The sequence below is a fragment of the Megachile rotundata genome, chromosome 13 (genome assembly GCF_050947335.1).
Source record: "Megachile rotundata isolate GNS110a chromosome 13, iyMegRotu1, whole genome shotgun sequence".
Lineage (NCBI taxonomy): Eukaryota > Metazoa > Arthropoda > Insecta > Hymenoptera > Megachilidae > Megachile > Megachile rotundata.
This window is the reverse complement of record NC_134995.1, coordinates 12,011,400-12,039,265: the sequence shown is the minus strand read 5'-3', so window position 1 is coordinate 12,039,265 and position 27,866 is coordinate 12,011,400. Positions and strand designations below refer to the sequence as shown.

The 27,866-nt window shown below is 35.4% G+C and overlaps 1 protein-coding gene across 3 annotated transcripts; it reads right to left on the bottom strand.

The window, feature by feature from the left end:
- Nucleotides 1–787: 787 nt before the first annotated feature.
- Rab3-GEF (Rab3 GDP-GTP exchange factor) lies at nt 788–23,798 on the bottom strand. 3 transcript variants are annotated; one of them, XM_076538710.1, is made up of 32 exons: nt 23,658–23,798; nt 23,376–23,544; nt 23,008–23,173; nt 22,559–22,739; nt 22,281–22,438; nt 21,866–22,190; nt 21,113–21,442; nt 20,975–21,007; nt 20,413–20,525; nt 19,653–20,353; nt 19,211–19,449; nt 18,607–18,801; nt 17,594–17,944; nt 17,440–17,511; nt 17,156–17,356; nt 16,872–17,067; nt 16,700–16,792; nt 16,495–16,628; nt 16,261–16,419; nt 15,960–16,151; nt 15,798–15,882; nt 15,592–15,734; nt 14,705–14,845; nt 13,593–13,737; nt 13,397–13,526; nt 13,123–13,339; nt 12,793–13,065; nt 12,387–12,566; nt 9,398–9,406; nt 5,472–5,544; nt 5,316–5,362; nt 788–4,634 (listed from the first exon to the last, which is right to left on the bottom strand). In XM_076538710.1, the coding sequence occupies exons 1-32, from the start codon at nt 23,751–23,753 to the stop codon at nt 4,245–4,247; spliced, it is 5,937 nt and encodes a 1,978-aa protein (XP_076394825.1). In that variant the 5' UTR covers nt 23,754–23,798; the 3' UTR covers nt 788–4,244. The 3 variants fall into 3 exon arrangements, with proteins under 3 accessions (XP_076394825.1, XP_076394826.1, XP_076394827.1); XM_076538711.1 differs by having other exon boundaries at nt 21,866–22,166; XM_076538712.1 differs by lacking the exon at nt 14,705–14,845.
- Between the last annotated feature and the right edge of the window lie 4,068 nt (nt 23,799–27,866).

Genomic DNA, 27,866 nt, shown 5'->3' with positions numbered 1-27,866 from the left:
CCCATACCTAGCCTTCAGACTGATATGTCCTCGGCAATTAATGTTGTTTGCCAGATCCCTGACATCCTGTCTGCGATCTATTTTTGATCTTTGTCAGTTCTCGTTCGACACAAATAACTACTTGATTAAATGAAAAACGATTTTATTGTTCCGTTTGCAGAAAAATTGGTGCTTATTCAAAACGTTCTCGATGCTGTACTTTGCATAACTGCAGCTGCAGCTAAATATATGCTACGAGATTGCTGGGGAACACTAATTGAGAAACCTTTGTTGTGTGTTCATTGCACTCTTTCTATGGTATAGTAATTATTAATCGGATTTGTATAAATACTACAGAGTTCACAATGAGGAATGTATTATTAGGTATATGTAAAATTATAGTAACAACTTATAATGATATTATGATAGTTTTATTAGTGGCTTAGTTATAGACTTTAGCAACAGAGGAACACTAATGGACAAATGTTCTGAAATTATAATTGTAAGAGCAAATACGGAAGTGATTCATTAAACAATTAAAGCTAATGTACTTTAAATTGCGAAATCAATTGAGTAACGAATGGCTTAGTTCACCATAGTATTATTAAGGAAACATCTTTTGAAATTAAACGTTTGGAGCTGTTGCTATATTTCTATAATATATTTTATATATGAAAAGAAGAAAACAATATAAATTCTTATTTTTGTTTAGAGGATGAACCTCAACGCTTTGTTAAGAAGAATTTGGGGCACGCCGCATCTGCAGCCATCAGAAAGTTTGATAAGGTATAGAATATATCAGTACACGTTTCAAATCTACAAGTATTTATTGGATATAAGGCGCCTACATTGCTGAGTACTATACACTTTTGAAACTCGTATCGAATCAGCTCCATTAGAACTCTAAAACAGTTTTGCTTATCATTTAAATTCGTCGTGTATCTTGATGGAATGACAATGATTCGCTAAACATTGTCCAAGCATGGCACTAAACAGGAACTGCTAACAATGGGTTCTAGGCGGAGAGTAAGAGATAGTACCGGAAGTTGTATGGTCGTTACTTCCCGACCGCTGAAGCGAAGTTTAAATCGCTAGTTTTATTACAAATAAAACGAGATTGTGGTCGATGTCGTTTTCCTTTTACACTGTAATCGACGATTATTTACAAGTACTATGCCTTAGAAATCATTATATGCTGCGAAGAAAATATATTATTTCTTTTTCATCCTTTTTCTTTGTTTAAATTGCAACATGTACAAACGATAAGGATTATCTTTTATCGTCAAACAGTGAAATTGTTATTAACAGACCACGAATGTTTATGCATTCATAATACTTGAAATCTTTTGAAAAGAGAAAGTTAGTATAATTAAGTAAGGGTTCTGACTCTAATCCTACTCTGTTAATTAAAACCATATTTGTCCTAAAATCTTGTAAGAAATGATAGAACTGAAATAAAATGCAAAAAATACAATAATTTGCTTAAGCATTCGTGGTTAAATGATTAGTTTATAATTTCATTTCTACCGTTTTAGTAAACATACGTTAATTTAATAAAACAAAACGAAATCACGTGAATGATGTCAAAACACGGGTTTACAAGATAAACGTGTCGCATGGGTCAGAAGCGTAGATACTACTCAAAAAGATTCGTTTAAAATTTTCTGAAAGCTTATCATTAGAATTTTAAAGAGTTGAAATAAGCCGTCATTCGAGACTTAAAATGATAAATTATTAAAATGCAGAAAAATATATAATTAGTTTAAAAAATGAGAAAACAAATCAAGCAACAAAATATTAATTATATTAATCAATGCATTAATCACCGTCTGTAACGGTGTCAGAAATTGTAAGATTTATTAAATGTTTTTAAAATTTAGATATCGTTTATCAGTGATGTAACTTTCACAACACGTTACAGCGTTTAAATAATATTTAATAATATATTTCTTTTTTTTTTTAGTTTGAGATGATACTAACACGTTGATTGTTACATTACTTTCACAATATTTAATTATTTCTATTATTTATAATTTTAAATACCTAAAACAGTTCTTAGTTAGGTAACAGGATTTCTAGTAATATGGATAATGGATTCTTATGGAAATTTCAGCATATTTATATATGGTTCATGTAACAGTCAACGCATTAGATTTGAATCTTGGGGAGTATCTATGCTTTTGAAAGATAATTTCTATCTTTTATTTAAATACCATTCACTTATGAAGAAATAGAAATTTTCTCTTAGGTGTGAGATATGTGGTGCTTTATTTTAATTTAGTTTTTTTCATTTGCAGTGGAACACGTAGAAGTTTGGCTTGATTGATTCAAATGAAAGTACCTGATACTTGAAAGGACTACATATAATTTAACTTAAAGCCTCGTAATCTTCCACAAAAACTGAAATCGAAAACGAACTGAAGGTACGAAAATATCATCGATACAAAGCAGAAATTAAAGTCAGAATATAATACTTGAAACAAAGTTTGATATCACACGCGAAGAGTGACGTACAATACTGGACATAAGTTTGAGATTATTCGTTTCGTTTTGAAGGCAGATCGAACAAACAGCTGTGTGTGTTTACCGGCGTTTATCTGTGAGTGAAAGAAGGTTTCGTTAATCCTCTTAGTTTCTGCTGACGATTTGAAACGATAATTAAACTTGATGAAACGCTATTTCCCCCTGTAAAATCTTTCAGATTTTAGGGTAAATTATGACAGATTGAATGAAATATTAAACTAACAGCTTTCGCAACAACAATACTTAACGATTCAAAATGAATGTAAAGAATGAGGGGTCGTATTTATTATTGATTCTACTCGATATATCTTCAGCTACACTCCATACGGCCATACGAAATTAAATAGCTTTCTATTCTCCATCAAATTAGATGATCACAGTTACAGTCTGTTTCGATGTATTTATACAAAATTGTTCCTCCGATTATGAATAGCTATATTTAATTCTTTTTATTGTATCTCAGAATTGCTTTACGTGCTATTTCATAGAAAACACCTTCAGACGAAATAGACCCGGATCTACGCGATCACCAATTCCGTTCGAATATCATTCGAGAGACCACCGAGGAAAGCAACGGGCTAACACGACGATAAAATTCTCACGAATAATGAAAAATTCATGGTAATTGTATAAAATAAGCTTTGTATTGATTCTTCGATATTGAAAGACAATCTCTAAGTAATTTCATGTATATATTACTGAAGGAATGGACCTCTGGATTTATCACTCAGGTGCAATATAGACTTCCTATGTTAGGAACCTGAGAATCTAGGAAGATCCTAAAATGTCTCAAGAGATAATCTTTTATATTACACCTGAGTAGTACATACATGAAATTACTTAGGATGTAATCTTCACAATCAAGGAAGTTACAATCAATGGATTGAACTATATTTTACATAATTACTATGAATTTGAGTTATTACTTCATGTTACTACACGTGTACACAACGGACATATCAAAGAATGAAACCTCTAGAGAAACTTACGCGACGATCCAGATAGAAGATTTTTAAAACACGTCTAATACGCTTTTATTCGGACCATCATTCGAATCCTAAATGTACAATAATAATTTCTAACGAATTACATTATTACATTGCCATTATTATCATCATCGTACTGTTCGTATCGAACGTTTGAAATTTAATTCCCTCTCTTTCTTCTCTTCTTTGGTTTATTTTGTACACGTGACGGCTCCCGCTTTGCAAATAATTACCACTATTGTGTCTCTTTCGTTACCGATTTCAATTTACCATGAATTTTCACCGTTTCTTAATTCAAAATTGTTTAAGACCAAATTTTGCCCGATTTAACGCGTCAATTTCAACCTCTCTTTTCTTTCTTTCATTCTCGAATAGATTAATGAATAGGTTTCACATTTAGAGTAGAGCGAAAGCTGACTCTTTGGAAATGATACGAGAAAATGAGATTCGTATTGTGTTGGCGCATGCAACTACTCTTTTTGAGAAAAAAAGAATATTATACAGAACAGGGTTTCCTGAGTAATTTTCACTATTGTACATGTACAATTATTCAAGCCATTGACCTTTATAGGGTCATTGAAATCAGCGAGATTTACCCTGTTCTATATAATTACAAAAAAATTTGCAACAGATCATATTATGTTTGCCAACATTTTGATAGAGAGTTTAGGAATGCTTTTACACCCAAGGTAGGCAAGCATAGGGGGCACATTTATTGTAATTATGCACAAATGGGAGCGAGTGTCTACCTCTGTGTCAGTGATGCTTTGGATAGGAATCGAAATGGGTGCTTTTTTGACCCTGTGTACTTTGTGTTACATTGCTACCTGAATGTTGTTGAGCCTGAGTTTGATGTTGTTGACGTTGTTGTTGTTGCTGTTGTTGTTGTTGCTGCTGCTGCTGCTGCTGTTGTTGTTGACGTTGCTGTTGTGATTGTGCACGTTGCTGCTGTTTCTGTTGTGATTGTTGACGTTGTAGTTGTGGTTGCTGTTGGGGTTGATACTGATGGTGCGATTGCGATTGTTGTTGTTGCTGTTGCTGCTGCTGTTGCTGTTGTGGTTGCTGAGTTGGTTGTGGCTTACGTTGCTCCAAGCCAGCAGCCAAGTAAGAGAACACACAGAGTACGGAGTAGCAGATTTGATCTGCCTGTAATTCAATAATTACATTTTTATATTAATATAATATAAAATATACAGTAGGACTGTTCCTTGAATTTTCATTGAAGAGTTTCTCAAATTTTAATTATTATACTTACTGCATTTGAAAGTCAAAATTAAAATGAAATTTCAAGGAATCAATAGGATATTTTTCCAGAAAAGAATATCAAGTAATGAAAAGAAGCAAAATAGTAAATAAGAAAAATATATGCGACGTTTGTGTATGTAGAAGTATCATAAAAATAAAGAAGAAACAAGTTTAAATAGATGAACATAAACTTACGTTTAAAATAGGCAAAACAAAAAAATTAACTAAATCTTCATGCATTGTTGTTTTCAGGGTCGTCTTGAACCTCAGAGGAGAGTTCAGATAACGTAAAGGCAACGGAGAATACCCTGTGCATGCAGTGGCACAGTTCATTGGCCTGTCACACAGCACATAAATCAAAAGTATCATTGACAAAGTAATTATTTTTGATTGATAACTTAATATAAAATAATTTAACACGTATAACATAATTGAGAAAAGGGTCACAGAATTGATGAATTGTTTAACCTGTTAATTGATGAAAACAAATTAATTTGTTCATTACAGTGAAAGATTTGAGTGACCCAGTTAACAGGTTAAAAAACAATATATGGATTTGGTCTGTCATTTATTATCACTCACCATTTGAGACTTATATTTACGTTGAATTACTTGTCTAGTTTTAGGATCTGAAATATAACAAGTGTAACATGTTAGAAACATGTAAACTGGATAGCAGTAGCCAGTTTAAAAAAGATATTTTTGTTCGACTGACATAGTCGTGTTTAATATACTCACTGAATTCTTCCAATACAAAGATCCCATCCTTCTGAGTAAAGCACTTGCGGATATGATCGAGTCTTACAAAAAACTGCAAATAACACGATCGTTTCGCATTAGTTGAGTTACAGGAACACCGGTGTTAGAATTCGAGCATCTACTCGTACATGCACACTTGTGATTATCCTTCTATGTATGGCCTTTTGAATGCCCCGGAGAAATGTAAATCGTGAGTGCCAACAACACTTTGGAAAAAAGGCGTGATATATTCAATTGTAATAATGCTCATTTCGATTGGTGGTTATAAGCTTTCAATTAATCAACTCTCACGTACTATCGTATCGGCTAATACGCATCACAGTGCACCTTATTGCTTGAAGAAGCTAGATTTATTTTGATCAAAGAAATGTCACTTAACAATTTGACTCGTTTGAAGTTCTGTACTTAACACAATATTTAAAGTAGTATCAAATTTAGAAAATAAGATAATTTCATGTTTGTTGAGATTTAAGAGACATTTCTTCAATATTGTTACCAGGGTTCATTGTTCCAGGAATAATGTAATTAAACGGAAACTCAAAGTCAAATACAATGAACCTTGTTAACATTTTGTTTTCAATTTTTCGTATCACTTTTGTACGATTAACACATATGAAGAAAAAAGCTGGTGTTGATTACATTTGAGATTCATGTAATCATTTGTCTCTCTGTAATCGAACATTTCTCTAAACATGACTATCAATAAATCTACTTATAAATTGAGGAATCATCTCTAGATTTTTGGTGACAATAAAAACTAATTTATTTGTATCTTGTTTCAGATGCTTAGTAAAACGTGGACAATGGAGTTTAACAAGGACGCAAATTTAATCCTTCTGATATTCATTTGAAATTTTATGATGTAGGAATTATAATTGTAAATGTAAGTACAACTGCAAGTCTTCATTTTTTGTGAATGGTATCTGACTATAATTGACAGTTGGCTATATTAGAAGTATTAATGAAAGCTTCATGTAGCTTTTATCAAAGTTTTATTCTTTCATATTATAAAAAAGAATCTCTCTTTTAGATATCTATCCTTCGATGATTCCTCATAATTTATATTTTCTTCAATCCGTATATACAAGAATAATCATTGACGAGCATGCAGGAGTCAACGGGACCGATAAAGGCGAAGAAGCTGCATAACACCATGCATCATTTTCAGCGCTAATTAATGTCCAATATCCATTAGCGTATAACTGATAAAGTGGCTGAAAGCGATAACACGCGTATACGAAAAATTCGTATACATATTCAATACAACGCACGTTTACATTTTTTGTTTAAGCAAAATCTCAGAACAAAGAGCAGCATTCTAATCGTAGCGATAAAAAAGTAGCGGCAGGCAGGCAACTCTGGAGATGGCCTAAACTTATCAATGTAAAATGTCATTGATCGTTCAGCGTCGATAATTCTGCTATATATGTGCAATTGTATAATCTAAAACGAGAATGCGCTGGGATTTCATCCCCCTTTCTTTTCTTTTTTTTCCAATGATGCACAGTTATAATCCGATTGAGGTTCGAGTAATCGCGTTTTGTGTGATCGATAATCAGATTTGAGGTTCGAAACATCGTGTACAGCGGTGCCATGCTATGGAACAGTGTTTTTCAAAGCAATATTTCTATAAAATTATTTCAGTTAAATAATTGCATGTACATTTCATAATGGTTGAAAGGCACCACTGATGTATGAAGGTCTAAATGTAGCAATATAGCAAGACTATCGTAGCTCATAAAAGAAACATACAGTTATAAGTTCACCAATTGAAACTTTGCACAGTCATAAAGAATTTTAGGATTAATAATTTGAATTCATAATTCTAAAAATTTCACAATAAATTTTAAAGTGTAGGTGGCTATAAAAAGTGTTCCGTTGTAAGTTTGAAAAACACTGTTATAAAAAGTGTCGTGGAGGTCGGAGAACAAGGTGTTCGGATTTCTTTCGAGTTGCTTTCCACGTTCTGGGAGTTTCATTCATATAATTAAGACATCACTATATAGCACGAAACCATTGCTCTACTACATAACTGGCAATGTGAGAGTAGTTTCATAGATGGTTCTGCAAAAGCGGGCGATTTTTCTCTATTGTACATATATCGAGATCTACTCATTCATGCAGTGCATTCAAATTTCCTCAGAGACGTACAAATACATTCATCTGTATTTATTATTAATTTACCAATGGTTAAAACATTTTTATTAGTTTGAGTGAAAGTTTGAATAATAAATATGACACAGACTTCTGAAATTTAATTATAACTTGATAATTCGGTTAGTCACCTCAGAAATAAAATAAAATTATTTTTATTGTATACATTGGTAATCATTTTCAGTATTACGAAGTACGTCATTTTTCGTATCAATAAGCGTTATTTGAAATGTAATGAATTTCTTATTCCTATCAGTCTATAAGAGGAAGTGCATTGTATCAGTGTTTATTTCTGCGAATCAATTCGACAGTCGATGCCACGTATTCATTTATATTTGTATACCATTATTCTTCATCCTTACTAATTCTTTATCCTAAATAGCAAAATTAGTCTGTATACATCCTAGGCTAAATTCTTAAAACTTTATTTTATCAAGGGAATAAAGGTATACAAAAATGAAACTTCAGAAGTAATTTCAGAAACGCTTTTCAAGATATACTCTAATTATAATTACTACACTTTGTCGATAGTGTTTTATCGTTTCTTTGCCACCTCCAGTACCAGCAGTAGTGATCGAAAATCTGACGAGTTCATTGGCATAATTAGGTCTGGAATCAGCCAGATTCATTTTATATTTTATATTCTTTTTTATTGACATAAGATGTTACTCATAAATTTTCCATTTGTTTATTCCAGCAACTTCTAATTACACTAATGAACAAGTATTCTAACTTCTATGATCGAACATTTGGTGTATAGAGTGTAGACAGCTGTAATGGTACTAAGAATGATTTATTTGGTGTACACTGGTGCAACATAAGCTTCCTTTGGCTAAGAAAAACTATATAGGAAGGAGCTTTTACTTGGCGAAAACCAACAGAGAACTTATACTGCTCATCTGTTGTTAATAAATTTTAAAAGATTGAAAAGTGGAAGTTTGGTGTTAAGATACTAAACTGTCATGGCCGCCTCCCTAGCGTCATGCAGTTTCCTCGAAAGTCATTTATAATGCAAACTATGCAAATTTCTGTACCATCAATAAGCGACAATAGTAATGAAAGATTAAAACCCTTCTATGAGGTAAAATTCTAAGTGCAAAAAATGTTAACTAACTTAAACGCTCCTTTCATATTTCTTCTTAACCGAGGGAAAATTACATCGCATCCAAGTATACGAACCGACATTGTGTACGAATGACAGAGGCTATAAAAGAGTACATTAGTTGCATTGTGTGCACCGAAAACATTGCTCTACAAGTTGCACTAAACACTACTTACAAATACTCTCATCTAAAGACAATATATTAATCTTTGGATTGAAATGTTCAAATGCAGCAGACACTGTTCTGCGTATTATAAGAAATTCACTGGTACCTGAGTCAACTTTACAATGTAAATTATAGATTAACATACAGGTACATATGTATATATATATATATATATTGTATAGTATATACATATACGTGTCACAACTAACACCGATCGATGGTTAAAGGAAAAAAAATACAAGTAAAGGTATAGACAGAGCAGATCAGTTAAATTTAAATGCACTGTTAGGAGTGTAGTAGTAGATATACATATATATATATTATATTTGTGTAGTTGTTCTATATATATATATATATGTATGGTTAATAATATACGGCTAAAAAGTAATGGTGAAATAAAGAAGCATTTCCGGAACACGGCCAACACTGATTATAATTAATATACTGAGTTCATATAACAAACAGTGATTTATTGATTAGTACCTCGAAATCCTGTTTGCCCAGCCCAGGGGCAATGTCGATGGACAGGACAAGAAAACAGAAAACAGAAAAACAGAAAATTAAATCTCTGGTAACAAGTAATCCACTCAATAGAAATATTAAAGGGGCTCAATTATGATGAGATAGTACAGTTAAATTACCTATCAAGTCATGGCCAATTAAAAAATAGCAAATAGTTTCCATTGTTCAAGGACCATCTCAAAAGTTCCCCAAGCTGAGAAAAGTCTATCTTTCGATAGAATAGTAATGATCACCGATTATTTCTTCATTATTCTTTTATCAGTCGTAAACATTCTAAATGATGTCAATTCTATATATATATATATATTTCACACATTGAATGCCGTCATGAAAATGTTATATAAAATATATTTTTTAATTTCTTTGGAAGTAGTTCATAAAAAAAATTGTAACTAATATGTTAATGTAGATTTAGACATTACTTATTAACGACTTTCATGACATTCAACATGTTAAAATTTATCTTCTCCACTGAACTGCTAGTCGTTTCGAATAGACTTTCCTCGCGTATAACCACGACAAATAATGAGAAACGAAACAAATCCTTAGATTTGTAGAGGAAAATATAATATTGCATCCAACATTCAATACAAATCATAATAGGTATATATATATGTATATATATAAAATCAAATTCGTATACTCCCTAAATCCTTATCTCTTACGAATATAATGATAAATGTGTAATGATTATAATACAGATAAAAGAGACTGCAGCTGCACATCGAGCTCCATGCAAGAAAACACCGATTAACGCTTGAACGAAAATATTACCCAACAAAATGACCGGTAATTATTTATATAGAGATGTACATATACAATGCGAGGCAATAAACATTATACTAAACGCGATAAGATAATTTCCCGTTAAAAAGTGTATCAACATTTATTTTTGTATAAAAAGTCTTGATAAACTGATCATTTCTTTTTCATGAAAGAAATGAAGGTTTTTGATTTATGTTTCTTTAGAAACAAAGTATATTGATACTCTGACATTACTGATTTAAAATCATTTTTTTATCCTACAATGTGGAATTATTTTTTAGCGGAGAATCATCTTTTACTTTTTATAATACTCATCGCCTCACATTGTATACATAAAATACATATACGTATAAGATACGTATCTGCATGTATACAGTACATTCAACTTAAGTGCAAATACGCTGTTACTTTTGTAATCATTGAAGATGTGAAAAAGTGTACCATATATTTTCTCTCAATTATTATCCAGCGAATTCAATAATGTATAACAAGTACTGTAGGTGCTGCGAATACTTGATGCAGGATTTTATGATTGCGAACAAACATATATGAAACTTGACATTTTATATAAATCTGCACAAAGATAATTGATAAATCATACTCGTTATACTTATTGTAAAATAGAATTTCTCTGTAAATAATAATTGAGAAAATTCATACGAAAGACCTTTTCGTACTTCTGAGAAATAACAACGTGTGTACACTTAAACCGAACATACTGCACATATACATACATATATGATGTGTAAATCTATGTATATATGTATATATACATATCAGAGTATCCCTATCTGTATGTGAAATACAAGTATCACATAATTAAATGTAAAATAGTAATAATATGAATGGATATATCCAATGAGATCAGTAATCAGCGTGTCAGGGCTGCTCTTCCTGTGTAAAATTAAGTTCGACGTGTATGAGTATGTGATCAACAATAGCGATGTGTATCTTTTTCTCTCTTTTTTCCTTACTGTTTCCGTTCCTCGTGTGCATGTGTGTCTCAATGTGTGACATTACTCTCACGTGTGACATTGTCTCGTCTAATTTACAGTTGCCTGAAAATGTACATTTCTTTTTGTGATCCTTCTCGATCGAATGACTGGAAGAATGCGAGGATCCAGTCAACCGAGGTGGTGGTTTGGTGTGATCCTGTCGTCATCGTACACTTCACAAACTCATACATAAGACTGATATAAGATACGTACAGATACAAAATTAAGCAGATCGTGGTGGCTAGCGATGGGAAATAATATTGAGTGGTCCTTGCATCAATGCAGTAAAACGGAGATAGAAACGAAAATACACAGAGAAGAAGAATCATATAATCGAAAGAATATGAACAGTAAAAGAGGTTGTGGGTAAAGTGGCGGATTATATACTTCCCTAATTCGTTCACCACCATTCGATCGACTATTCTACGTAGAATTTAGTTGCATTGTGTCAAAAATCCGTTTGTAACAAGGAAACATATTCAAGTATTTTTTATAATAATTTATGTAATCATACAGCGTTATCTCAAAGATTGTGATAGACATATGAAAAATTTTCTTAATCATGTTTAATAAGTTTGTGAAATTTCAATACAATCACTGGTGTAATAATGTCTACTAATAATATCAATTATAATTAATAATGTACATTAATGTCATTGCTAACAATGTCAATATATTATAAGTATCATATAGCTTTTGGCAAAATTTGTAACTTCCAAAATTTAAAGTTTAGAAATATAGACATGTAAGATGTTAATCTACATGTTACATCAGTGATAAAAAACGTTTCCTTGTAAAATAGAATTGATAGGATCGAATCGAGGCGAACTATACTTATAAATTTATCAACATAACAGATCTCAGATACTTAGTGTTAAATTGCTGAAATAAATACATTGTTATACGGTATTTAACATTAGTGGACAGAGTAACATCGCCAAAGAAAGACATGACACGGTATGAAGAAAAAAGACAATATAAGTGGAGAGTCGCTAAAAAAATGAAATAAAGGATTGGTTACCCAAGATATGAATAAGATCGGATGCGCTTTCAACATTACATGTACAAAATTGGACAATGTAGAAAAAAGGAAACGTTTGCACAACCGTTTAAGAAAGTTTCGAAGTTTCCATTCTTCTTGCAGTTCGTTTAGAACGTGAGTGTGATGCACTTTTAGGTGCGAATCATACCTTGCTATTCGCGAAGAGGAGACCCACGCCCTCCATGCAAACCTGCAGAAGTCCACCCTCACCGGTGCGCATGTCTTGAACTGGAAATTCACCGCCAAGCTCGACTCCCACATTTGCACCACGACCACGGGCTGCAGCCTTTTCCATTGCATCTTTTATACAATAATATAGGTCCTTGCACTGAAAATCCCAGCGTTATGTCATTTGTTCTATCCAGGTAAATTTTTTTACTTGTGATGCCTTATTTTGCATTACATTATGTTATGTCACATGTTTCATGTGGTCCATGTTACTTCATAAGCCATTTTATAGAATTTACAGAATTGTACATTACATGTTATTTTAAAGATGGTTAAATCCATCCACATATTTAATTGAACGACAATCTTACTAACAATATGTTTACCTTTTTAGTGTAATACTTATGTAGCTGCGTTTGCCCGCCGTTCCGTCGCCAAAGGCACAAGACTTTGTTCTTTGGACTGTACGTCATGTTCACCAAGCGTTCGTACCACCATCGTTCCACGATCACACCATTTACGGACCTCAACACGAGACCATCATGGCGGACCTCGAGGAAACGGAGATCACCTTCTGCATCGACACCGGCGTGCACGGTGAACGACTGGCGATGCATTTGTCGGGACGTAAGAGGCTTCAAATCTATATCGTTCCCGTACTAGAATAAAGTAGGCACTTAGTTTAGAAAGAAACCACTTGTTTCTTCTAAACTTACAAGATTGTGTATTTGGTCGAGAAGTTGATTGAGTTCTTGGCTGTAGATCAACCCGATGTGGCTCTTCCCAAGCAGTCTTCTCACTTTGCGCTTTACCTGGTTCTTGTCGACGTTCAACATCACCAGGATTGCTGTTAAATTGTGCAGCAGAGTGCACAGTAATCTATCCTCGTCGTGCTCTAAGCGTTTCTTTTCAGTCTCGCTCAGGTTCTTGTACCTGTATACATAATTATATTTGACTCGAGATTGGTCTTGATGGGTTTAATGAGCGTACCTCTCCATCATTTCTCCAGGACCCTGATCCATGCCGATCATGTCTCTTTCTTGGGAGACCGCGTCCAGAAACGCGTCTTCCCAAAATTGCATCTGGTCCCAAAGCGTGGATCGTTCTTTCCCTAACAAGCCTGTCACCCATAATGTTACACTTTATTGTTAAAAAGAAATCATTTTTACGTTGTTAATAACTGTACCTTCAAATAAATAGGTGCGCGCTGCTTCTGGACTGGGTGCAGTTGTGGTGGGTACTAGACTTCCCCCGTGATACCGGAAACCAGTACTCAAGGATGATTTGCTGGACCAAACACTTCCTGTACGCTGCTTAGGTTGACGTGGAAACTGAAATCGTCGAATTTCGCATGAGAATCGTACGTAATATATTCTACAGTAATCGTACGTTAAATGAACGCTGGCTAAATGAACGCTCCTTGAATGAACGCTCCTTAAATGAACGCTCCCTTAATGCTAGTTTAGCGAACGGTTACTGTATTGTTTACTGCAAAGTTTCTAAAATCAAACAGTTTATCTTTATTTTGTTTTTATAATCTAGGTAAGCTTGATTCAAGAAAAGCTTCAGAAGATTCGTACTGTGCAGAATACTACGGTTATAAGGTACAACCATGTGTAAATGGTTCCCTTTATCACTTCCAGTGGCAGAAGAAACATTACACGCGATTGTGCATCTTCAAGCAATTAAATAGTGAATCATTCTTTAAAGGTAACTTTCCATTCGTGATTAGTGTATTAGGTAACTGTTAGGTTGTTGCATATCAAATACATTTGTAATTAGATAGACAATCAAACACTTATGGTACTTTCTATGACATGATTTTCATGAAATATTAACCTTCAATATACTGTAAATGTTATTATGACATTAGTTTGATATGCAATGACCTAACAATAATTAAAGCCAAGTGTGCTTTATCGTGTACTAGCGAGGAAACATCAAATGTGTTCAATTGACTAAAAGCATTAAATATTTGGTTCATAAACACTACTGTCTAGCAATGGTAGCAACATGCCATTCTGTTAATCATTTCCATGAATTTCAATGACTCTTTTTTTCAGGTGATTCATTACTTAGCGTTCCAATAATTTCCAATGCAAGTATTGCACAAGCTCTGGCGCCGTCTCTCTACAACAGTTCCAACTAACAAATCTAATTCTTCTAAATGATGGTTCAATTTCGTTGCTTGACACCGTGTGTCGGCTCTCTATCATCGCTTCAACTAACGACTATTAATCTAGTTAAAATTAGGAGTATGACAAACAGACAAACAAACTGATTTAGTTGATCATTTACATTTCCTTGTTCGACCTCGCTATCAGAGACAGTGCTTCGGAAAGAAGCTTGGTGCGCTTGCCGAAAAGCAGGATTAGTGATAATGCTACCTCCGTCTGTGGATAAAGCTTCGCTGCTTCCTGTTCCACCTCCCCGCCCACTCTAAAACAACACACGACGCTTCTATATAGCACACTTACAAATCAACAACAGCTTTGAACAATTCGTCGGCTAAAATGAAAGCTATTCCACGGAGATACAAAATCATTTTATCATGTTCACTCTTGGGCAATACTTTTCGTCTCACAGAATTCATTGTTGTATCTTTTAATCGATTTTCATGCAACACTGGTAACAATATCGATCGTGTACCTACACATATATACCGGTTGAACAGAATTTATTGTATGTACAGTCACCACCGATTGCTTTTTGCGAAAGAATTTCTTTTTAGTAAGTCTACTGGCAAGGCGTCGTAGGAATAGCAAGAGTGTAAGCCTCGTTGAATTCATACGTTGATTGCCACAGTTATCAATGATCTACTCTGATAATTTCAACTTTATTTACATTGATACTGATGCAGTAGAAAAACTTTGTTCATTGTATTTATATAAATAATTGAGTAATGTGCAGTTGTGAAGCTAGTGATACTAGTATACCAGGTTTATGATATGTGGTACTTAATTTTAATCTTAACATACTTCATTTTTGTTAGCTCTAAACTTATGTCACGTTAGTAAGTAGTAGAGTATATTAATCTTTGGTTGCTAACAATATATCAATAACTGAATTTTAATAATAAAATGTAGATGTGGCATTCAACGTGTTAAAGTGTGAAGTGTGATAGACACCTTTGTTACGTTACCAAGATAGTTTACGGTATTAGCAACTCGTTGCTTCTCTGTTACCTCAGAATCAAACGACGTTAGCCTGCTGAGGAACTTCCCTTTTTTAGTGAACATATCAAGGAACATGTCTGTCGTCGATTGACTCCCCTCGTTCGCTGGTGATGTGTGTCCATGTGGCATTTCCAAATGAACTTGTGGCGGGTCTGTGATAAAACACTCATTAAAAAGTACTTGTTTTCTAACGATTGTATATTTCAATTATCTACCTGATTTTTGGGTTTCAGCGAATTCAGGTTGAGATGGTGACTGTGGTGACTTCAAGTTTTCTCTGCTGCCAAATGGACTAGATGTCTGAAACGTTCATGGTTGATATATGAAATTAACCAAGGATAAAAGGATTCATAGAATGAACGAGTTATAATACATACTTGAGACATTAAAGAACTATCGAAACCTCCTTCGGAGAGATCCTTGCTCCAATAGTGAGTATGTGCGATCTCCATTAATTGGAAAACTGACGCCATTCCACCAAGTCCAAAGTTATTGTACGTGTGTCCAAGACCATGAGCCACTGCTTGAAGGCACTTTAACATTCCCTTGTATACAGGTTTCGAAATGCACTATGAACACAAAATAGATCTCTTCGTTTTCATCATACTCTGGTATTGTTCCACCTCACTTTAAAATATTAGCTACCACAAAATGTTCTTAATGTCTTGTTCAACATACCACATCATCGATATGATCATCAGGGCTGATTTTCTTGTTCAAACCTTTGTTAAGTTTCGAAACAACAAAGTCTCGATAACTTTCATCTTCCATAAGTTTCTTTAATCTGTTCAACTTCAGCCAACCAACACCTTCTCCGGTCAAAATTTGATTTACCACCTGAAAATGAATTCAATTGTACAGATTTGTTCTTCTTGCATAATTGTATTAACAGTACGGTTTTGTGTAACTTACATCGGTTAGGAAGGCTTGATTGTCGCTATTTACATTGGATCGCTCAGCATTCTGCATCCTTTGAAGCTCTTCTTGAGCGTTTTTGTTCGTCGAATGTTTGATCAATGACGAACGTTCAACTAATCCTGTTTTACCTGTGTAAAATAACAATTTCAATAACGCAAATGTTTAAATAGAGAATCTGAAAGAAAAGTTAGAATTATACTTTTAGGGAATGGTCCAAGCATCGGTGTCTTTTTGTCCGATTTCTGCGACTGAGGGTGGAGACCGGCATTTCGATTAGAATTATTTTTACTCCCTACAAAATAATATCAAGAATATGTAATCTTTACTCTCATCTTATAAGTGAATATGTTTCTGTTCAAAATGAAGCATACCAAATAGATCACTAAACATACTGCTTGTTTGAGCAGCGATACCATTTAAATCACTACTAATATTGCTGAAAAAATCACGTCCGATATCCCTGCGCCCTCCGCGATTATCTGATGCAACCAATTGGGTACTGATCGAGTCCCTTCTTTGCACTAGTCCAGGAGATGGTGGAGGTGACTGCTGCGTATCACCAAGACCCTAAACAATTTTATTAAGTTTCATTTAATAATTAATCATTAATTCATTTAATATTTCAGGTCTCCACCATACTTTTGCATTTGCCTACCTTGAGTAAACCCTTCTTTGCAGCTACTTCTTTGGCACTTTTTGTCAAATCCCCAAAAGTGCTTTTACCAACGTATGTCAAATCATCAAAAGTATTTTTGCTAACTCCAGCTGCAGTTTTACTTGCTTCCAAAGCAGTCTTTGATGCTTCTTGTACTGATTTTGTGGCCTCTCCTACTGCCTTCTTTGTCTGCTGTGTAAACTTTGAAAAATTTCAATAGAAAAGATATGTCAGACAGCCACAACTCTTTGAAATATTCATAAATATATTAAAACTATATTTACTTGTTCCAGCGGTGCAAACAGACCACTATCTTCTCCAGCTTCTGTAATCTTCTCCTTTGCCTGATGTTTCAGCTGTAAAGTTACATAAAGTATGAACATTCTGTTTTACCTAGTTTTATTAATATCATCTCAAACTTGTTATTTTGAAATTAACCTTATCCATTTGGGCAAGGAGACCATCTTGACTGCTCTGCCTGGTTGTTTCTCGAACAAGATCTTTGGCTTGAGTTGCAATTTGTTCAAACAAGGATCCCTGTGATCCTTGCCGTAGGACACCATTTCCAGTCATGGTAGGGCTGCCCTGTTTTTGACTTTCTGTAACTGGTTTCTGAGCAACAGTACCCAATGAGAATTGTCGAGGAACCGTAGGTGACCCATTCTCACTGTTGTTGCTGTTCATTTGCCTTGGCAGAAGGGGTCCTGTGCCTGTACTGAAGCTTGATGCTCTAGCCAGAACATTTCCAACACTTGGATGACGCTGAAGAACTGCTCCGCTTGGTTGGATCTTTGGAATAAAAGAATCTGACTTAACAACTGAGTTTGCAAGAGACATAATAAGTACACTTTGAAAATATTGAGACAGAATGATGATTTACTTTCACAAAGAGGTATTACACTTATATTACACATTACAATTTTATCCAGATTAATATATTTTTAACACAAAATCATTTTCCTATAAATGTACTGGTATCCTTTATTGTTCATGCAAAAGTATTTTACAGTGCATTTAATATTAAAGTGCCAGTGAGAATTATTAATATACTGTCACGTGTTGTCAAAGACAATCCATGCACTTCAAGTCACACATAAGAATCTGAAACAATTGAAAGTGGACAGACATCTAACAGAAGTTCAAAATAATGATCAACAGCTGAGAAACTATAACAGAATAAACCTTCTTCAGAGTATCAAGTATAAAACATTGGTTTAGATCATATGATCGTACTGTAAGTACAAAATGAAACGCGAAGAAGGGTAATATAATGAAAAGGCGATTTTGGTAACTCAGTAACGAAACGTTAAACGAAGAGATAGGGTTCCATGCTGGGCACATTGAAAGGTGCTTCTGATGATAGAATAGGCATGCAGATTAAATGACATCAAGAAAGAAGGTAATCGATAGGGGTGTTACACGATAGTGACTGTCAATGAAGGATGACTCACAGGAACGACATATCTACTGACACGTGAAGTCCTGTGGGAACTGGTAGGACGTTCAGTGTCGCTGATCGTTGTTGGAGTGGCTTTTAATCCCGTGCCAACTCCAAATTGTCCTATAGAACTTTGTGCGCTCAGGATTGTGCGTGGTGTTATTGTTGATGCAGAGTCTGACTCAAAGCTACCACCTTCCTCTTTATCCTATGATCAAGTCAGTTTAAAACGCGATGAAATGTACATTTTTCTCTTATTTTAACTGTACATGGATCCACTAAATCTTTAATAAATTGCTTTAGGTTCATCAAGATTCAGTTGCAGTGAGATTGCACAGATTTTAAATGGTGAATTTGGCCAACAGTTGAAGAGAAAATGAGTGTGATATATTCTTGCAGAAAACTTTAATCTCATGTGCTAAAATTGTTAAAAGATTCTGGGTACAAATTGTATACTTAATCCAGGTTTATACTTTAGGTTCTGACTTGTACGTAGAAGCTTTTAACAATTTTAATCATAGTAAAGTGAAGTAAGAAAGTTTCTAAGTGAAGATTTCTAGTGGAAAATGAAAAGTGACCAAAATTTGATAAATATATGTTGAACATTGATCACTTACATTGGTCGACTGTGAACCTTCTTGAGCTTGTGGGTTTAATTCAAATTCTGAATCTCTGTTCATACTAGGACTGCTCAGATCACTGTGACTGGAGGAAGTACTCGGTGGACTTTCTGGCCTCGTTGTTGCTTCTTCTTCCATTCCAGGATATTGCAAAGAACTTGGTGGATTATAGACGTTCTTTGGATCCACTGACAGAGACATTCGAGGCTGAGCCACTTGTGCGGTATGATTGTAACCTATCAAAATTCACAATAATTTATTTTAATCTTCACTAATTTATATCTTGCTTGCAGTACTCAGGGCAAAATTTATTCAAGAAAATATAGAAACTGCACTACTTCCATGGTGAGTACCAAAATTAATCATTTAATAGAATAAAAAGAAATGTCCACACATTGCCTGTTCAATTATCAGAAATTTACTTGCAGGAATAACTTACTGGGTGACAAGTCCGACGACACCATTTCAGAGACAAAATCGCTCAAGGAAGAATACGAAGAGCTGGTGCTCTCAGCACCTTCAGAATCCGATCCACTTTCATCTGTTGGCTGACTCTCGTGTTCCTTCATCGCCTTCAACGCGTTCGCCAACGAACTCCCGGAATCCCAGACAGGAAAATAGATAGGTTCTAAGCTCGAAGCGTACCACTTTGGTTTGTCCCCAATTTGAGCAGGATCAAACACTCCAGTTTGTACCCTGAGGAACGCTACGTTGCTAGGTGTCAAGGACCATTCCGCCAGAAATTCCACCGCCTGTGTTCTGGCAAACTTGTTTAAGAAATGACTGGCACGTGGTCTCGATCGGAGGAACGAGTTAATTTGGAAGGCCACCACTGGTCTTGGGTACAGCCTCAGAGTCCTTGTGTGCTCGGTAAAATTCGCTAGCAGGTTCTGCGAATTAAAGAAACGCACCATAGCTACTCTGGTGGCGATGTCCACCGAGTCTACATCGTTTCCATAGATAAAAGGGTTGAAAGGAGGCATGCTTTGCGAGGACGTCGGTTTTTGAGGTGACGAGGAACCCGACGACTGAGACACGGACTGTCGACGTTGTCCAGAGGCTGAACTCGGGGTCGAGGAACTCGTTGAATGGGGTTGCGCATGGTGATCGATGCTTGGTCTGTGCTTCATCGACGAAACACTGTCATACATTACAAGACTCGTTAGATTTGAAAAAGGTTCGAACTGATTTAATATTACCTTAAACTAGACAGATGAGATGTTAAGCTTTCCCTTCTGCTAGGTGCTTGAAGCGACGTTCGAGGTGAAGTGTCTTGGGGCAAAGGTTGCGGAATCGTCATGCTAGCCATTGCCTGCAAGGTGAACAATCCCATGAATCAAAATGTTTTAGCGGTTCTCGAGCAACCTTTTTGCCAAGAGCCCGCGATATCTGGAATGCTGCTGAAGCTACTATGTCTAATCACTTTAGATCTACTATGCGGTCCTACGTTTCGTATTCCAAGCTTCTCTCTTCTCTCTTGGAAGTAGAACACTAATCTACTAGGCTTACTGGAAAATTCTATTAACAATAAATGAACCCAAATAAGAGGATCCTTCATATCTGATACTACTGCTTTTAGCCAAAATGTCATTTAGTATTTATGAATAGAACTTCCCAGTAAATCTAATGACTGAAGACTAAAAAAAAAAGAAAGAAAGGTATTCTCTACTATCATAGCCAGACTGTCCATGCGGTTAACTATAATACAAAGAGGTTAGCTAAACGCGACACATGCAAAGAAGTGATCATTGAAATATTTACACCAGAGCCGGCTTGGTCCATCAGTTGCATTGCCTGCAGAACCGGGCAAGGTATTATTAAAAACGATCATATCAATTTGTCGATCAAAATGTCTCGACGTTAATCGATCAACGATATCCTGTTGCTTCTTTTATTTACCTGTTTCAGGTGATTCTTTAGTATGGTGCCTTCTGGCTCGGGCAACGGAGGCAATTGATCACCCGCACCGGTAGGTGGGTTTATCTTATTGCTGTCTAGATCCACTAGCCAAATGTCATCGGGCATTTTGAAGTTCGTTTTGTACAATAAAAAACTAGCGGGTATTCCGATAACAAATGGTGTAGGTGCAAGCAACAATTGTTCCGCGCAGCACATGCACGTGGGTAACAACGGTATCGCGGGGAACATATACTCCAGAGGATAGATCATTGTAACGAACGCCATTACGGACATCGACAGGGCATTGTAGTCGCGGGATTGCAACACGATCTGAAAGTAATCAATTTCACCTATCAATTTCAGATAGACCATGAGAGTCGTTGTGTAAGGGCAATCGGGAATTTATTTCTTTAATTCTCTAGGAACCATTATTCTAATTGCTATTCTAAGATATCCGGTTGCCCACACAATATTCACCCTTGAACGGTGAATCGCAAGAAAGATAATTTTTTAGCAGTCCACCCTTCAAGAGTTAATACTTTATATATTTTTAGATCAACTTTCAACCTTTATTCAATGAAGAAAAGCATGATCTGCAGAGACTAATTGATCATTAAGTAAGTCATTTATGTCTTTCTATGACCTTTGTCAGGATGTAATTAATATTTTATCAGTTGTGTAACTAGTACTCTTATCGGTTGAAGGTCAATTCCACGGACCCGATTGCTTTTCTATGAGTTATGTAAGTGTTACCTTGTGCTCCAAGAGAATCAACGTGAGGACCTTCAAGCATATGTCAACGCCAAGAAGTTCCAGGGGTAGATGCAGAGGGAAATCAACGAGAGAAAATCTAGTGTGGTCTGGGAATGCAAAACAGAGTGGTGGCTGCATACTTTGAGACACGATTTCGACCTCGACGCGTGTCTTTGTTGGAACTGGTACCGGGCTGCTCAACAATCGTAATATCCAGGTCTCGATTTCTCTTACATCGTGAAGAACTATTGACGGCGTTCCTTCGAGCGTTTGTCCCGTTAAGACACTCCATACCGTGTCTCTGTTGTCACAGAGTTTAAAGGGACTTATTGAGAAATGAAGCGAAAAGAATAACGACGAATATGTATTTATTGAGATACAGTTAAATTAATAGGCATAGTTTGCAAAATTATACCTGTTCGTTTGCCTGGAAGCGCCCACTTTTTGCGGCGAATAACTTTCGTTGCACGCGTCGATGATCTTCTTCAAAACGAAAAGGCATTCCCGGAACATCGAAAAGAAGGGGTGGTGTGAGATGATGCATAGCGACGTTAGGGAATGATTTCGTATCCTCTGCAAATTAGCGATAGGAGTAGAAGTTATCTTGCATATTCTAATAATTGGATCTTGCTGTTTCTAACGTTATGTGATACTAACAGCAAACATTCTAATATTACTATGTATTAAATTCACCTGTCGTCTGCGTGAAGCCCGCGGAGACGGCGAATGGCTGCCGCCGCTTTCGCTGTCCCCGCTCGGTGCAGTGATACCTAATCTTGGTGCGCTAATTGCATGAGACGTGTCAGAGTCCCTTCTGCTGCTCGGACAATCTTTCTCAGAGTCGCTAGGTCCTACTGCACTGCTCCTATAGTCGCTATAAAGAACAGCTAGAGATACAGTCTCATAATTATTGAAGATATGTTCGATAAATCGTATGCTAATCAGCGAGGATAATGGGGCGGTTTAAATACAGCAGCTCCTTATGCATTCTAATACTCTCTCTTCGTTGAAATTCGTTCTAAATTTAGCTGTAAGATTGTCGCCCACGCATCGATCACTATAGAATTAACTTTCTTAATCGTTTCTTTAGATGATTCTTTCGTGAAAGATTCTTAAAATTATAATAATGTTTTATATTTCACCTAGAAAATGCAGAGTCCGTGCTCTTCTCCATACTTTTCCTCCAGCTCTCTCTGCGAAACGTTGTATTGTACTTGTCCCTTTTCACGGACACTCCACTTCCAACTGCAGCTCCAATCCTTTCTACTGGTCGATAGAAATTCACGCAGATACCATAACGTGTTTTGCCTAAAAACATTATAAGATCCATTGTTATAATTTTGTGCATCAGCCATTGCCACTCCAGTTCTCTTATTTTCAAAGTATCAAAAATTACTTAGTGTGGAGAAAATCCTAGTTACACTAATGAATTCATTTTGAGTATCTACTTCTGAAGGTATCTAGGTCTGAAGTCATAGTAGCATGTTGGTTAAAAAATGTTTATATATACCAGAATCTTTATCAGTAAGAGTGAAGGTGAAGGAAGTGGCCTCTCGTAAGGCTGTGCGTTTAGGGCCGACACTGGTGCAGCCCTCGGGCTGGCAGAAATAAACCATATCCAATGGTAATCGAAAATCTTTGTGATCTTCCACCGGATATCTTCTCAATAATTCTGGAGCCTGCACAATTGTATGAAATTTCTTTTATCTTCTACTTCTGAACACTGAGCATAATGAACTAATAAAAAATTTGTTGCAGATATCTTGGAAGCACTGGAACAATGGAATGATACCTGCACAGGCTGGCGAGAGACTGGGGGCAATCTGGCCCCCACGATGGCGAGATAATCCACCAAGCGGGGGCACAGCTGCTTCTTTTGTATATCCATAGCTGTAATTTACAGCTCTGTCACCGTTCTGTGCAGTGTGTACGAGTCATCATTGGCCTTTCATCAGGATCACCTCCCGATCGAATCATGGTTATATCATTCTTCTGTTGGTCTTCTACATCTGAAAGCGACGAAATCGATAATTGAGACGAGTCTCAATTCAGTCAAAATACCCTTTCATAAAATTAATACGTTCTCTGGCACAATGAGAACCTGTCTAAGGAAACTAAGACAGGTATTAGTATACTGGCTGTTAACCCTTTTGTTGTTATAATACGGTCGCTCATTGTGAACATTGTAATCATCCAACTTAATGTGTTTGCGTCTCAAAAGAAATTGTGAAGCATGAAAGTTTTAACTTGGATAAAAATACATTTAGCAAAAGATTGTCTTACTGTGAGTAAAATAATTTTATTTATATGATAATATTGTATTTAATAATTGAATATATAACTAGTTGAATCCATAAATAATTCAGTACAGAATATAAGAGTAGCTTTCAACAGAGACTAACCCTAATGGAATGGTTATGACCCAATGACAGTCAACGTGTTAATTTTAAAAAGGGATGCTAATGTACGAATGATTAATTTATTTTATAAAAGCCTATGGTAATGAATGTAAATAAGAAGTATTCAGAGACGTCAGAAGATTCGATTGCACAAAGTTAATTGATAGTAGGTCTGCTAGTACGCCAAACAATATTTGGAGCACGGGTTTCATTGATTTCTCGAGCCTCGTGACCTATATATCGAGTTAACAAGAACCACAAAAACGCTCGGCCATTGTACAAGGTTTAAGCTGATTCAGCTTTCGTGAAACAATGTTTAGATGGAAAACCACCCTTGCGACCAAAATTAGAAACGTTTTCATTGACTCCCAGACTATTGTTCTCTAACAGATTTTGATGAGATTGGAAAAATACCCTTGCAAGTGGATATCATTTTTCTTCTGAAAAATTTGTGCAATTGATTTTAATTATAATTTAAAACAAACGTTATAAAATTATTTTGGAAGAAATTTAAGTTCTCAACCTTGCTAAATAAATTCAGAGAAATATTGACTTAAGGAGAGTATAACTTATGGAAACGTCACTTAGTGCCACAGAATATTCCGTTTCCGCTTACCGAAAGCGATAAATATGAAATGTGATATCAAGAGATGTTACCAGCACAAAAATTACAGAAATAATTGAACACCATTACAATTTTCCATCTGAACATTTTAATTCTTTAAATATTACTACCTTCCACTATTGGAAATTGAAGATTTAAAAATTTAAACATTTCAAGTACATAATTAAAAGTTACTCAAGCTTTAAAAGATCTCTTTAAATTTAAAAGATTTCCATTTTCACTCTAAATTCAATTTTCTTCATTTTACCAGTTTTGTAGTCATGATAGGGAAGGATTAATCTAACAAGGAAAAAATTAATTCAGGGTCAGTTTACAAGAAACTTTATACAGTTTTAAAAAATTGAAATAATACAAAAAGTTTGAATTTAATTCTATTAATTAATAAATTAATTAGGTGTCCAAGAAATTAACTCTTGTTTAATGTTTCAGGTATTCGAACTCTCCTGCCGGAGTCATCAAGAGGAGCTGACTTTTGCAACAGCTAATTAAATTAATAGATTTTATATCATTTCGTTGCGGTCACCATAATCAACAGCCTGTCAGGTTCGCTTCTGGCAATTTCGTGAGACGCACATTGCCCCTCTTTCCGCGGAGCAGCCTATTAGCTCGACTCGCGAGCATTATTGGTATGCTTTCACGCAAAATTTTTGACTCCCCTTGCAATATTCTTTCCGTAGGTTTCAATTACTTTCGATTGTTCCCTATCGATTTCATCAATCAACCAATCATGCAATTTGTACAATCTTCATCACTTTCGCCCCGTTCGAATATCCTCAGATTAAAAATAAATTATCCACTTTGAATGTCAGCGATTTTAAACATAGATTCACTCGAACGTGAAACGTGACCTCAACAACCAACCCTTCATTCTTTAAATTTTTCCATAATTTTACTAATCAGGCAATATGTGAAGACAAATGTTTAATTTAAATTCGTAAATGTACATAAATTCACACGTGTACTTGAATGTATATTAACAAAAAAAATTCATTTTGTTTCAGGGTGAAATATGCACATTGATAGGAAGAGCTTTTTACAACGTGTCGAGATACGTCATTCGTGACCGACGTCGTGGCTTTTTTACGAATCGACGAATTTTCGAACGACCATGCAAATGGTGAAATTGAACCGTGTAAAAAGGTGATGAAGGATTACGAGGGACTTACGTGTCGTTTAACAAGGATATCGGTGATCACCACTTTGACAGTGTCATGAGAAAAGCCACGAGCTCGTATACACTCCGTATCGCCCAAATGGCGATACCACACTGACGATCGTTCGCAGCAACGCTACTAGGCAAGCGTGCAACCAGGGGCGGCACTTGCGTTGTAAAAAGGACATCGTTACCCTGAACTGATAGCGAGCCCGAATACTAGGCCGTCGATGCTTTCTACGCTTTCCAAACACCGTGCACCAGAAAATTCAACACCCACGAGGCACACGATTTTCGGAACGTGGATTTTGCTCAAATTTGCTGTTATCAAAGTAAACTTGAAAGATTCGACTCGACTCGGGCGTTAGCTTTGCTAACCCAAATGTAAATTCGTGGATTTGCAAATCTTCGCATGTGCGAATCTTCAAATTTCGCAATTCTCAAATATATAAATCTTTGAAAGAAAAAGACATCTTCAAAATTCAATTACAGTAAGCATGGCAATATAAAGTCTACTATTCATTTACTATTTACAGTTGAAAACTGATTTCTTACATTTGCTATTTCAAAGAAAAAGATGTGCATATTTTTATTTTGTAAAAGATAAGTACTGAGTTGAGAAACACTTTGGTTGTAATGTCCTAGATAATGGTCAAGTGTTCATTTTTTTAAACGCAATTCTACAGGGGTTGAATTAATTATTCAGTTCAAGGATAACGCCTATAGTTCGAGTAGCACCTTGAACCATTAGAACATTGAAGGAAATTAACAGACCTTTTTCAGAAAAAAATTCCCTCGATGAAACCATAAATGTGCAGCTACAAGATCAAGAATAATTTTCTTTGTTATAAAAAACTCTTTGAGTAGAAAAGAAAGCGAAAAGTCAAAACTTCAGGCAAAAATTTAATATATACAAACGATATTAGTATTAAAATAACAAGATAAATATTCTATTTCTTGTAGAAAGAAGTAGAATAGTAATTCTATTTTAATTCATTTTTTGTAGAAAGTGAATTGAGTAAAATAAGCGTGCAGATTTCATAGTTATCCGTGACTGTGCAGAAGGTAGATGAAATTACGCCTTTTTTTAGCTACCAACTGGGAAGATAATTGCGTTACTGTTCTTTGCGATTTTTACTATGCATACGCACACACACTCAACCTTTATCAGCCTAGTGTAATGAACTTATCATGCATGCATGTATGTGTACGCACGTGTGTGACACGCGTAAACTCCCAGGTTTCAATGCTGTTAATAATTCTGAAATTTGATTATTTAGCCTTGCATAATGGAATAGAGGATCCTTTCAGTTTCGTCGGATCGATAACAGGATTGTTCGCTGAAAATTTGAACTATAGTTTCATCTACGTATATCTCAGACAAACGCAGGTAATTTAAAACAAACACGGCTTGAAATTCATTACATCAAAATATGACTGTTCTTAAATGTAAATTTTTATTATTACTATTTTTGTTTAATTTTATAAAATGTATAAAAGCGTTAACATCAATGCTATTTAAAATGTAATTTCGTCTTCGACAATACTAATTGACGATGTCGATTGCAGGCGATTCCCCCATGGCAATCAACATGTTTGTCAACTTGAATGGAAACTACGTCGAAGTTGGTCCGTCTCTGTCTGAAATCCGGGAGTGTTCGATTCGTTGACAAAACGAATCGATAAAGCTATTAATCCAGAGCATCGAGTAGACGAGGAAAGAGTGGGCAAAACTAACATGATTAAGGAGTAAGTAAGAAATGAGTGTCCGGGTGCGCAATATGACGTTAGCACCTTCTGAACGACTACTACAATGTTGGCCAG

Excerpts from the sequence above, each read along its gene's own strand:
- Rab3-GEF (XM_076538710.1), bottom strand. The coding sequence starts at position 23,753 with ATGGATATACAAAAGAAGCAGCTGTGCCCCCGCTTGGTGGATTATCTC. Across the intron at positions 21,443-21,865 it reads TGATTCTCTTGGAGCACAAG|ATCGTGTTGCAATCCCGCGA; the intron begins GTAACACTTACA and ends GATTACTTTCAG. Across the intron at positions 20,354-20,412 it reads TCTCATCTGTCTAGTTTAAG|TGTTTCGTCGATGAAGCACA; the intron begins GTAATATTAAAT and ends AATGTATGACAG.